Raw genomic sequence first — 12,153 nt, forward strand, 5'->3', positions numbered from 1 at the left:
GACATCCTGTGTTCTAAGGTCCCTCTCAGTTCTGACATCCTGTGTTCTAAGGGCCCTTCCAGCTCTAACATCCTGTGTTCTAAGGTCCCTCTCAGTTCTGACATCCCGTGTTCTTAGGGGCCCTCCCAGCTCTGACATTCCATATCCTATGGGCCCTCCTAGCTCTTACATGTTATACTCTAAGGGCTCTTTCACACTTGACATTTTGTGTCAGAAGCTAGTTTCTTCTAGCTCATACATTCTTTGTTCTAAGACTCTCTTCTAATTCTAATATTTTTTTTATTCTTAGGCCTTAGACCACTGTTAGCCAAAACCCAGCCATGTTGGATGACCTAGTTTCTGGAGTCTCAGGCATATGTTGAAAATTCTGTGTCTCCCCTCCTCACCCTCATGTAGAGGAAGGAGGGCAGGGTGGGCCTGTGGGCAGAGCTCATGGTTTGGCTGTTTCTGTCATGCAAAGGGCTATACTCATTCTCTCCTAAGCCTTGAGGCTTCAGATTACGTTCCTTGGATCTCAAAGGACATTGCTGTCTTTGCTCAGACTGAACCAAACGTTTCTTGTGTTTCTGGTTCCGCCTTGGAGAAGAAATCGTGAACAAGTGTCCTTCCCATCCAGCTTTCTCCATCCCAGCCATGATTTAGGGCTTTCCTGGCATAAGCCTGATAATGCAGTCTCACAGATATAATAACTCACTCATAGAATTCTGGATCTTACGATCATGGGATTTAGGTCTAGAAAAGCCCTTCATTTCACAGATGGGAAAAATGAATTGCAGAGAGGGTAAGGGATTTGCTCAAGATCACACAGCTGGTAGTGTTGGAAGAACTCTAAACTTGTCTTCTGCCTCTGAAATCCAATGTTCCTTTTACCATACTCCTGGAAGTTGAGTCTACCTTTGCAGTATTTTTCATATTCACCCCTTTCTTCTAGGCAGTTAGTTGGCACAGTGGATAAACTGAGATCTCACCCTGGAGTAAGGAAACTGAGTCCAAATCCAGCCAGACACTTCCTAACTGTGTGACCCTGGTCAAGTCACTTATCCTCTTTTTGCTTCATTTTCCCCATCTTTCTAAAAAATGGGAATAATAATAGCCCCTGTCTTCCAGGATTGTTGTGAGGATCAAATGAAATAATATTTGTAAAGCACTTAGCACAGTGCCTGGCTCATAATAATCTCTATATAAATGTTTGCTATTATTATTATTAAAATGCAGACTCTTTGTTTTGGCATTTAAAGCCCTTCACAACCTGACTCTTCTGCCTTATTATGCATTATTCCCTTCCACAAGCTAGAGTCAAGCCAAACTGGCCGCCTTTGATCTTCCACACACACATACACACTCAGTGCTCCATCTCCTGTCTACATGCCTTTGCTTTGGCTGTCCCCCATGCCAGGAGTTCCTTCCCTCCTCACTGATGCCTCTGAATCCCTTGTTTACTTTAAAGTTCAGCTCACCATCACCTTCTACGTAAAGCCTTTCCTGATCCCTTCACCTTCTAGTGTCCCAAATTGCCTTGTAACGATTATGTATATTTTTGTAAATGCTTAAATACATATATTATGTCCTCTTATAGGACTTCTCCACAGCAGAAATTGTTTTGTTTATATCTTTGTGTCTGTGGCTCATAATGTAGTACCTGGCATTTAATGAATGCTTGTTGATTCAATGATCGATCCACAAATCTCCTGCCATTGGGACCTTCAGTATGCTATAGTCCCTTCAGTAATTTCCTGTTACTCATAAAAACAAGGCTGAACACTTCAGCCTGGCGTTCAATGCTTCCTAAAGTCTGATCCTAATTTTAACCTTCAGGATCTAGGTTTCTGGTCCTGGATCTGCTGCTTATTAACTTCATGGCCTCAGTTTTTCCCTCAGACCTCTATGATTCACTGTGTTTGACAGCCTATAAAACATTGCATAGCTCTGGGCCCCTACCTGTCCAAAGAAAGAAGGGAAGTTCATCTTCTTGTCTCCTCTCTGGGGCCAAGCTTGGCCGTAAACACACAGCATTTGGGTCCAATATTCACTCGGATATTTTATGCAATTGTATTTTCTCAGACCTCATCCTTCTTGACCCCTCTAAAACTTTTGACTCTGTCGACCATCCCCTTCTCTTGCACACTCTTTCCTCCCTCAACTTCCATGACCTTGTCTCTCTCCTTGCTTTTCCTCCTCCCTGTCTGATAGCTTTTTCAGACTTTGCTGGATCATCATTCACATCATACCCTAACTATGAATGTTCTTCAAGCGTATGTCTTAGGTCCTCTTCTCTCTCTAGACTCTCCTACTCGGTGTCCTCATAATTTTCTAGGGATTAATGATTATCTTCATGCAAAATGATCTATGTATATCCAGCCCTAATCTCCCTTCTGAGCTCCAGTGACCAATCAGACATTAACCATTTACTAGAGGTTTCCATTTAGAGACCCATCTCAAATTCAGTGTGTCCAGAAGAGAATTATTTTCCCTGTTAATCCTCTCTAATTCCCTATTTCTCCTGATGGCACTTTTTTTTTCAGTTTCCCAGGTTTGGGATTTCACAGTCATTATGTATTCATCACCCCCTGTAACCAGTCAGTTTTCATGTCTTTCTGAGTCAATTTATACAATGTCCGTCCCTCAAATCCATTTCCTTCTCCCCATTCATGGACCTACCAGCTCAATCCTGGTCCTCATCGCTTCTCACCTGAATCATTCAAATAAGTTCCTAATAGGTCTCCTTTATTCCAGGCTCTCCTCATTCCACTCCATCCTGCACATGGCTGCCCAAGGGATACTCCTAACACACAGGTCTCAGCTTGTCACTTCTAAGCAAACACGGTCAGACCTGAGGTTCATGAACTTTCTTTTTAATATTTTGCTATCATTATTTCAATATAATTGACTTCTTTTGTAATCCAATATATTATAAAATTTTATGTATTTAAAAATATATCCTGTTAATGGGTCCATGGGCTTTACCATATTACTATAGGGGTCTATGAAAAAAAGAAAGGTCAAGAACCCTTTCTCTAGGGTAAAATGTAAACTCTTTGTCTTATCACATCTGACCCCAGGCTACTTTCCCACACTTATTTCACATTATTCCCTTTCAAATATTTCATATTCCAGCCAAACTGACTTATTTGGTATTCCCTGAATTCTGTGATTTCCTACCTCAATGCCTTTGCATAGATGATCTCATGCCTGAAATACACTCCCTCCTAAATTCCATTACTCAGAATCCCTAACTTTCTTCAAGGCTTAGATCCTAAAGGAAACTTTTGCTGATCCCCCAACCAATAGGGTTCTTTTCATCCTTCTCAAATTATCTTGTATTTACTAAGTTGTTTCCATGTCATAGGGGCAGCTAGGAGGCACAGTGGATAGAATGCTGGACCTGGAGTTCAAATTCAGCATCAGATACACTTTCTAGCTGTGTAGCCCTGGGCAAGTTACAACCTCTATTTGCCTCAGTTTCCTCACCTATAAAATGGGGAAAATAATAGCCCCTACCTCCCAGAGTTGTCGTAAGGATCAAATGAAATAATCTATAAAATGCTTAGTACAGTGCCTGGTACACAATAGGTGCCACATAAATGCTAGCTGTTATTAGTTTATTATTATTATTATTATTATTATTATTATTATTATTATTATATTCTCCAGTAGGATATAAGCTTCATAGATGCAGATACAGATTTTAATTTTTGTTATGGTGTCCCCAGCACCGACCTGAGTGCCAGGATCAGAATAGCTGCTTAAAAATGCTTATAGTAGGCAGTTTTCAAAAGAAGAAATATAAGCTATCAACAACCAAATGAAAGAATGTCCCAAATCACTAATAATAAGAGGAATGTGAATTAAAGCAACTTTGAGGTTTCACTTTATATGCCCATTAGATTGACAGATGGAGAAAGATGTAAATGGTAAACATTGAAGGGGTTGGGAAAAACAGATTGTTGGTGAAGCTGTGAATCAGTGCAGCCATTCTGGAAAACAGTTTGTATATATACTTAAAAGGTCACTAAGCTCTACATACCATCACTACTAGACATAATAGATTCTAGGAGATCAAAGGAGGTTAAAAAAATGGAAGGAAAGGTCCCATAAATAAAAAAAAACAACAACCCAGCAACTTGTAGCATCACTTCTTTGTAGGAGTAAAGAATTGGAAGAAAAGTGGATAGGCATCCATTTGGGGAGAGGCTAAACAAATTGTGGTATGTGAATGTAATGGACCCTTATTGACAATAATAAATAGGAAATCAGAAATATTTGGGGAAACTTGTGGAAAGCAAAGCAAAAAGAACCAGTGGACCTAATTACCTGAGGGCTACAGTAACATAAAGGAAAACAACTTTAGAAGACTTCAGAACCCTTCAATAGACTTATGATGAAGTATGCCTTTTGCCCTTCATCCCAAGAGGTGGTAGACTACAGGTATGGAATGAGGCATACATTTTCAGACATGATCATTGTGTTGATTCATTTTGCTAATTTTGTTACAAGGGAGTGTTCAGTTAGAAGGGGCAGTTACATGGAAGTGATGGTAATATTTTTTAAAATGCCATCAATGAAACATTTTAAAAGAGAGAAAAAAGGAAAACTGTTGCTTATTGAACTAAATATAGACCTTAATTTCCAAGGAATAGCCACACGGGCCGAGACACATCGAATCGTTGATGTTTCAATAGATCCATGGTCTCATGCAATAGCACTGCTCATCTGTGCACTCCATGCCCATATCTTATGGGCTCCCTGCTATGGGGGAGGTCTCTTTCTTGACTGGTACCTTACATGACCGTTCAGATATGAAATTCTGCCTGTAGATCTAAGGCTAAGCTATGGACTAACTCACTGTTTATAATTGAATCTTTCTTTTACTTCTTGTCTTCTGAAACCATCAGTGTGACTTTCATTTAGGAGGATAACCTTCCTTAAGGGAAGAAACTTATATAGTAATTATAACCTTTTCTACCTGTGTGTTAAGAATTAAAAGTTTTAGGGGTGGCCAGGTAGCACAGTGAGTAAGAGTACTGGCCCCGAAGTTGGGATGACCTGGAATCGAATCTGAGCTCAGACACTGAGCACCCACCCAGAAACATCTGGCCGTGTAACCTTGAGCAAGTTACTTAACCCCAATGGCTTTAAAAAAAAAAGAATTAATAGTTTTAGGCAGCTAACACTGAACCTGGAGTCGAGAAGACCTGAGTTCTAATTTGGCCTCAGGCACTTACTAGCTGTGTGATTCTGGCCAAGTCACTTAACTTTGTTTGCCTCAGTTTCCTCTTCTATAAAATTAGCAGGAGAAGGAAATGGCAAAACACTGCAGTATCATTGCCAAGACAGCCCCAAATGAGTTAGACAAGATAAACAACAACAAAGTTTTCTTTGAAGTTTATCATTATGTCATTATAACTTCTTAGCTTGCTTGTTAAAAATTCAGCAGGTATTTTTTCTTTTTGTGACTTGGATGAGAAGTCTTATTATGCAAGCTTTGCCCCTTTCCCATCTTCTCTAAGTTAACAGTAGCATCTTTTTTTTTCCTTTTAAATGTTTCATGGATGCTCTCTCGTTTTTGAATATTACTGTCACTGTAGCGATCTCTCTTCTCTTTCTGGTGACTTCTCTTTGTAGTGATCTCTCTTCTCCAGTGAGCAAGTAAAATCAAACTAAATAAATCAGTATGTTGGCTACATCTGAAAGCACATGCCTCATTTCGAATGTATGGACTTCTGCCTCTCTTCAAAAGCCATCTGCTCTCATGGCGGTAGCTTCTTCAGGGTCTTTCTTAGGTTAACTTTCCTTGGCCTGCTGCCTACGGTGAGCTAATAGCACTCTGTTAAGGTTGTTCATTATGCACCATGGCCAAGCAACCTGAAAGACCAAGCATGAGTTCAGAAAGATGGAGGTGAGCTCATTCACTTATGCTCAGGCCAGTCAAGAGGCCTTCAGCCTTCAGCCTGCAAGACCAGATCAAAAGTGAGTTTCTACTGATAAACTATGCTAGAGCCAAGGTTTCTTCTGTATATAACCAAGAGAAATCCAGCCTCACATCATGCTATTGCCTGCTCTCCCCAGGCCTAGGAGATCAAAGAAGTTAGAACACACAGGCAGGCCCAGAAAGAAGGTCAGAGGTGATCATATTCTAGCACCTTTCTCTATCATCTTGAGCCAAGTCTGTGCTCTATTTTCAGAAAATTCTCCTTGCATGTTCCAGATATGCATTGGGCTCCATTTTTCCTTTTTTTGGTGCTTGGTGGTAATGCTTATCATGTTACCCATTTAGAGAGTATTTGCTGTTAAAAGTTGGGGGACAAACAGGAAAGATCCACCTCTCCAGCCTCTGAAATTCACCTGCCAAACTGAGTATGAGCCCACTTACTATGCTGGGAACTTTCCTTCAGATCTTTTGATATTATGAGCCCACCTACTATGCTGGGAACTTTCCTTCAGATCTTTTTGATATTGTGTTCATATCAGTAGAACGTGTGGGCTCTCCATCAGTTATCTGCTTGTTCTTGATAGGTTGCTAGCCTGTCTCTTTTTCTGACCTTATACAGGGTGTTCAAAATGTCTCAGTCTAGTTTTAAGTGTGAATAGCTCTTAGCCCACTTCAGTTCTGACATTCTGTGTTCTAAGTTCTCCCTTACCCCCAGCTCTGAAATGTTGTGTTCTAAGGGCTCTTATGGCTTTAATAACTTAAAATTGTACTAAGAGTTTGAGAGCATCTTGCTTTTTTTCCAATATTATCCTTTAAACCATCAATATCCAACCCAAATAGGAACAGTTCCCTGCAGGCCACAGATTGTCTTAGAAAACCATAAATGAACATTTTTATTTATTTTTGCTAATCGTTTCAGTGAGTTTGACACCTTTGCTTTAAGCCACTTTTCCTGTGTTGCTAATATGTTCATTCATTAGCAATATGTTGTAGCCTACTCATACCTAGGAGAAGGAAATGGCAAACTACTCTATTATCTTTGCCAAGAAAACACCAAAGGGGTCAGGAAGAATTGAACACAACTGAAAATGACTGAACAACTCATACCTCCCATGTGCCTCCATTCCTGGTTGGTGCTCGGCAGCTCTGATCCTTCAGAGACTATAGTATTTCCTGCCTCACAGGGGGCTCTGGAGTATCACTAGGAAAATATTGTTATTAAAGCACAGGGGAAGTTTGTTTCAGGGAGAAGTTTGGCTTCATTTAAAGTGCTGGACAGTCCCCAAAGACTGTCTGGCTCACTCTTCCATTCAATTCTGGACCTAGTTTTTTGTTCAACCTCAGCATCTCCCCAAGGTATAGGCTATACCAGTTCTTTATGTGGTCTCTATCACTGCAGGAGAAGAGAGATTTTTCATCCACTTTTTTCCTAGGCTGAATTCATGTAGGTGATTCTTGTCATTTCAGTGTCCTACAGTTTGGTGCATCAGCACTGTATTAGAAGCAGATCTAGAGGGATCTCTAGGGGATCTCCCTTCTGTTTGGATTCTTCACTGGACATTCTTACCCACATTGCTAAGGCTCTTTGGGGATCATACAAAGCTTTCTTTTGAAGCCGTGGTTGATAGAGGCAGTAAGAGGAAAGAGGGCTGGGTTTGAAGGGAATTTAAATGATCCCAAGGTCCCTTCCAGTTCTAGAAGTCTCTGTTTCTAGATTATCTTAAAGGTCCACTCCAGCTCTGACATTCCCTGTTCTAAGGGCCCTTCCAGATATGACATTCCCTGTTCTAAGGACCCTCCCAGCTATGACATTCCCTATTCTAAGATTCCTCCCAGCTCTGACATCCTGTGTTCTAAGGGCCCTCCCAGCTCTGACATCCTGTGTTCTAAGGGCCCTCTTATCCCTGACATCCTGTGTCCTAAGGTCCCTCTCAGCTCTGATATTCTGTGTTCAAAGTCCCCTCACAGCTCTGACATTCTGTGTTCTAAGGGCCCTCCAAGTTCTAATGTACTGTATTCTAAGGGCCCTGATAATCTGTTTTAAGGACCTTGCTATAACATTGTACCCTATGTGCAAAAACTGGTCACACCAGTCTGGGTCTAACTCCACTTCCCTCAGACAGTGCCTTCAGGACATTTAATCTTTTTGCTTCCCAGTAGAGAGTAATGGCTCTCCTCTTGTGTACAGCTGGCCTTCTTTAGATTCTGGTCACATTGTGGCTGCAGTGTGTGAGAAGTGTACTGGTCTTTGACAGTGTGATGATTTCCAGGCTGCTGGGGGCTGGGGAGCCGACTGGGACCACTTGGCAGACAATGGACTCTTGCTTGATCCTTTAGATAGCCATTAGAGTGATGCAGGGTCTGAGTTGGGGTTTTTTTCACACTTGGAAAATATTGTATTTCACAGCTTTTAGTTAGCAGCCAAACAGCTCTACAGCTTGGGAAACAGGCTGGCAATTGGATAATTTAATGCGTTTGCCACCAGCTCTCTGGGATGCTGTTCTCCCTCAGACTAGGAATCAGGCTCTGTGTACAGGGAATAACTGGGGTTTGGGATGGAAATAGCCATTCACACTAGTAGCTCATTACCAGAGAGCTAAAGACTAAATCTGCCACTCAAGAAAACCCTAGGTCAGCATAACACAGAGAATAGTGGTAAAGCAATTCTGACTAGAGTGCCACAGTCCCAGAGTTATATAGGATAGCCCATTCTCTTCCAGTTCTGATAAAGGCCTTATTGGCCTGCTGATCAAATATTCAGGTCATGCAAACTGGGAGGGATAGCTCACACACTGGGTGACAGGACCCCAGAAGACCATAACAGGCTAGAGTATTGGCCTTAATCTAATAAGTTGAAATTCAGGATGGATAAATGTAAACTCAGCTCTTGGGGTTCAAAAAATCAACTTCACGTGTAAAAGACAGAAGAGGAATGGTAAGACAGCAGTTTGTCTAAAAATAAAGATCTAAGACTTTTAGCAACAACATAGGAGTCAATAATGTGATATGGCCCCAACATAAGGGAGCGCCATCTTGAGCTGCATTAAGAGATTCATGACTTCAAGGGAGGAAGGGATAATATTTCTTCTGTGTTCACCACCACTGGAGTATTGTGTTCAGTTCTGGGATGCCACATTTTAGGAAGGAAGTAGATAAGCTGGAGAGCTTTCAGAGGAGAACAACCTGGATAGTGAAGGGCCTTATGTTTATGACACAGAAGATCTGACCTAAGGAAAATCTGACCTTTCTTTGACCAAAAGAAATCAAGGCTTGGGAGGAAGGGGAAGACAGGATAACAGTTTTCAAGTATTTGGTGGACAGTCAAAGAAGAATTAGACTCATTCTGTTTGGCCTCAGAAAGTAGGAAGAGGAAGGCTCATTAGGTAAAAGCTACAAATAGGCTAATTTAAACCTGATGTCAAGAGAAACCTTTCTAGATGATAAATCATGAAAAATACAGAGAAGTCAAGAAGGATGAACATTGAGAAAAGGCCAGTGAATTTCAATGAATGAATGATTAAACTCTTTTTTTTTTTTTTGCCTTTTGGAGGGCAATTTGGGGTTAAGTAATTTGCCCAAGGTTACACGGCTAGTATTTTTGTGTGGGTGTTAAGTGTCTCAGGCTGGAACCAAACTCAGGTCCTCCCGACTCCAGGGCCAGCGCTTTACTCACTGCGCCACCTAGCCGCCCCTAAACTCTTAAATAAAGGGAAACAACCTCTCTAATTATGAGAGCTGTTCAAAGTCTGCATTGGGAGGTAGTGGGTTTCCCCCTTCTTGGAAGTTTTCAAGCAAAGGCTGAATGATCACATCTGATATATTACAGTGGGCAGTCTTTGTTAGACTATATGAGTTGGACTAGATTGCCCCTGAGGTCCCATCCAATGCTAAAATTCTGTGATTCTGTCCCATTTGTGGGTAACTGCTCCAGCCAAGGAGGATAGAGTTATGGACACATGGTGGAGATGCCACAGAGGTTGAGTTTAGGAACAGGTGGATGGGAGGGTCTGCAAGCTCCCCTGTGACCTAGGCTGTGCTGTCTCCGGCAGCTGAAGGAGCACCCAGAGAAGGGCGTGTACGTGAAGGGGCTGTCCATGCACACAGTCCACAGCGTGGCCCAGTGTGAGCGCATCATGGAGATGGGCTGGAAGAACCGCTCGGTGGGCTACACCCTCATGAACAAGGACTCCTCGCGCTCCCACTCCATCTTCACCATCAGCATCGAGATCTGTGCCGTGGGTAGGTGTGGGCAGTCTGGTGGGAGAGAGGGACTCCAGGGGCTCTCTAGTTAAACCCCCTTTTCATATACAGGAGGAAACTGAGGCTCGGGGAGGTGATGGGAAACACGCAGACTGTTCCTAAAAAAAAAAAAATAAGCTGCACATTTAGAACTAGGAGTCTCTGAGACCATGTAGTCTACCCCCTTCATTTTATAGATGAGGACACTAAGGAACAGGAGGGCAAAGTGCTTTGACCAAGGTTACTTAGATTTGAACCCAGCCCAGTTAAAGTGACTTGATCAGAATCCTACAGCTAGTAAAGCACCAGAGGCAAGATTTGAACCAAGGTCCTCCAACTCCATGCCCATTCTGAACCTCATCCAATACAGTCCGTTGAGTTCCACAAACACTTGTATTCCCTCTCTTCCCCTCCAAGGCTTAGCATCTTTGGCTTTCTTCCAAGTTTCTTCTCTTATAGGGTTTCCCAGCAGTGTGCTGAAATGACTTCTGTTGGTTTGTATTTGCTTATCTGTATACATGTTATTTCCTCCCAGAAGAATGTAAGCTCCTTGAGGGCAGGCACTGGTTTTTTTTTTTGTTTGCTTGTTTGTTTTTGTATCTCCAGTAACTAGCCCAACTTCTAGGACATAGTAGAAACTTAATAAATGCTTGTTGAGTTGAATTAAGCATCTTGTGTACAATGCACTGGGGGTAAGGGGTAGGGTGGGGTGGAGATTCATAGATCAAATATGCCATGAGCCCTCTTCTCTCAGAGTTTACTGTCTAGCAGAGGGACATGATGCACAAATACAAAATGTTTTATGCCAAGACCCTTAGCTTTATATAGCAGGGGGAAGGGTTATTATGACTGAGGAGGGGGATCAGAGATGGAGTCCCTAGAGGAGGTGGTATCTGATTTAGGTTTTAAAGGATGAATAGAATTCAGCAGATTGGTGAGAATCTGGGCTTTCCAGGCATAGAGAATACCAAAGGCTCAAAGGCAGGAAAGGTTAGAGCACATATGGGGAATAAATATTCCATTTAGCTACAAGGTAGAGCTGATAGAAAGGAGTAATACGAGATAAGTTTGTAAAGGGAGGGTGATGCCAGATTGTGGGGTTAACAAGCATTTATTAAGCACCTACTATGCACCAGGCAGTATGCCAAGTGCTAGAGATACAAAGAAAGGAAAAAAGACAGTCCTTGCCCTCAAGGAGCTTCTGGTCTAGTGGGAGAGGCAACACGAAGGTTGTGAAAGCCGGATGGAAGAGTTGGAACTTTACTGAGGAGCTCATGGGGGCTACTAAAGGTTCCTGAGCAGAGAAGTGACATGGCCAGATTCTGTACAAAAGGTCTGGCCAGTGGTACGAAGGATGAAATGGAGAGGAAGAGAGTCTGAGTGGGAGACCCATTAGGAGGCTATGGAAGTCTGGACAGGTCATAATAAGGGCCAGGGGCAGTGGGAAAATCCTTTAGAAAGTGAAGAATCATCTATAAATCCTGACTTTTATATGCTGTTTGGTTAAAGTGAGACTCTGAAGGGTGGCTAGGTGGTGCAGTGAACATAGCACCGACCCTGGAGTCAGGAGGACCCGAGTTCAAATTTGACCTAAGACACTTGACACTTACTAGCTGTGTGACCTCGGGCAAGTCACTTAACCCCCAATTGCCTTGCCTTCCTCCCCTCCCCCAAAAAAAGTGAGACACTGACACTGTGCTGTAGAGTAAACAATGCTGAATCAAGGAGCCCTGAGTTCAAATTCTTCCTTGGACACAAACCAGCTTAGTAACCCTGGGCAAGTCAATTAATTTCTCAGCCTCCATTTCCTCATCTGTAAATTGAGAGAGCTGGACTAGATGACCTCTAAGACCCCTTCCAGTTCTAGGTCAATGGCCTCATGATCCTGTGGCCTTGGGTCTACCACTGATGTGCTGTGTGTGCCCTGGAGCAAGTGTCTTCCTCTGCTCCAGACCTTACCCTTCTCCTTTTGTCAAAGAAGAGTA

At 42.3% G+C, this 12,153-nt stretch overlaps 1 protein-coding gene across 1 annotated transcript in view; it reads left to right on the plus strand.

Annotated features, from left to right (window-relative positions):
• KIF17 (kinesin family member 17) overlaps positions 1-12,153 on the plus strand; it is a 61,325-nt gene that overhangs the window by 14,570 nt on the left and 34,602 nt on the right. The window contains exon 4 of the mRNA XM_069078437.1: positions 9,979-10,168. Coding sequence (XP_068934538.1) covers positions 9,979-10,168 — 190 coding nt within the window. The remainder of the gene's footprint in view (positions 1-9,978; positions 10,169-12,153) is intronic.

The sequence above is a fragment of the Petaurus breviceps genome, unplaced genomic scaffold (assembly GCF_028583685.1).
Source record: "Petaurus breviceps papuanus isolate PSGF00001 unplaced genomic scaffold, PetGlider_PUasm1.0 91041, whole genome shotgun sequence".
Classification (NCBI taxonomy): Eukaryota; Metazoa; Chordata; class Mammalia; order Diprotodontia; family Petauridae; genus Petaurus; species Petaurus breviceps.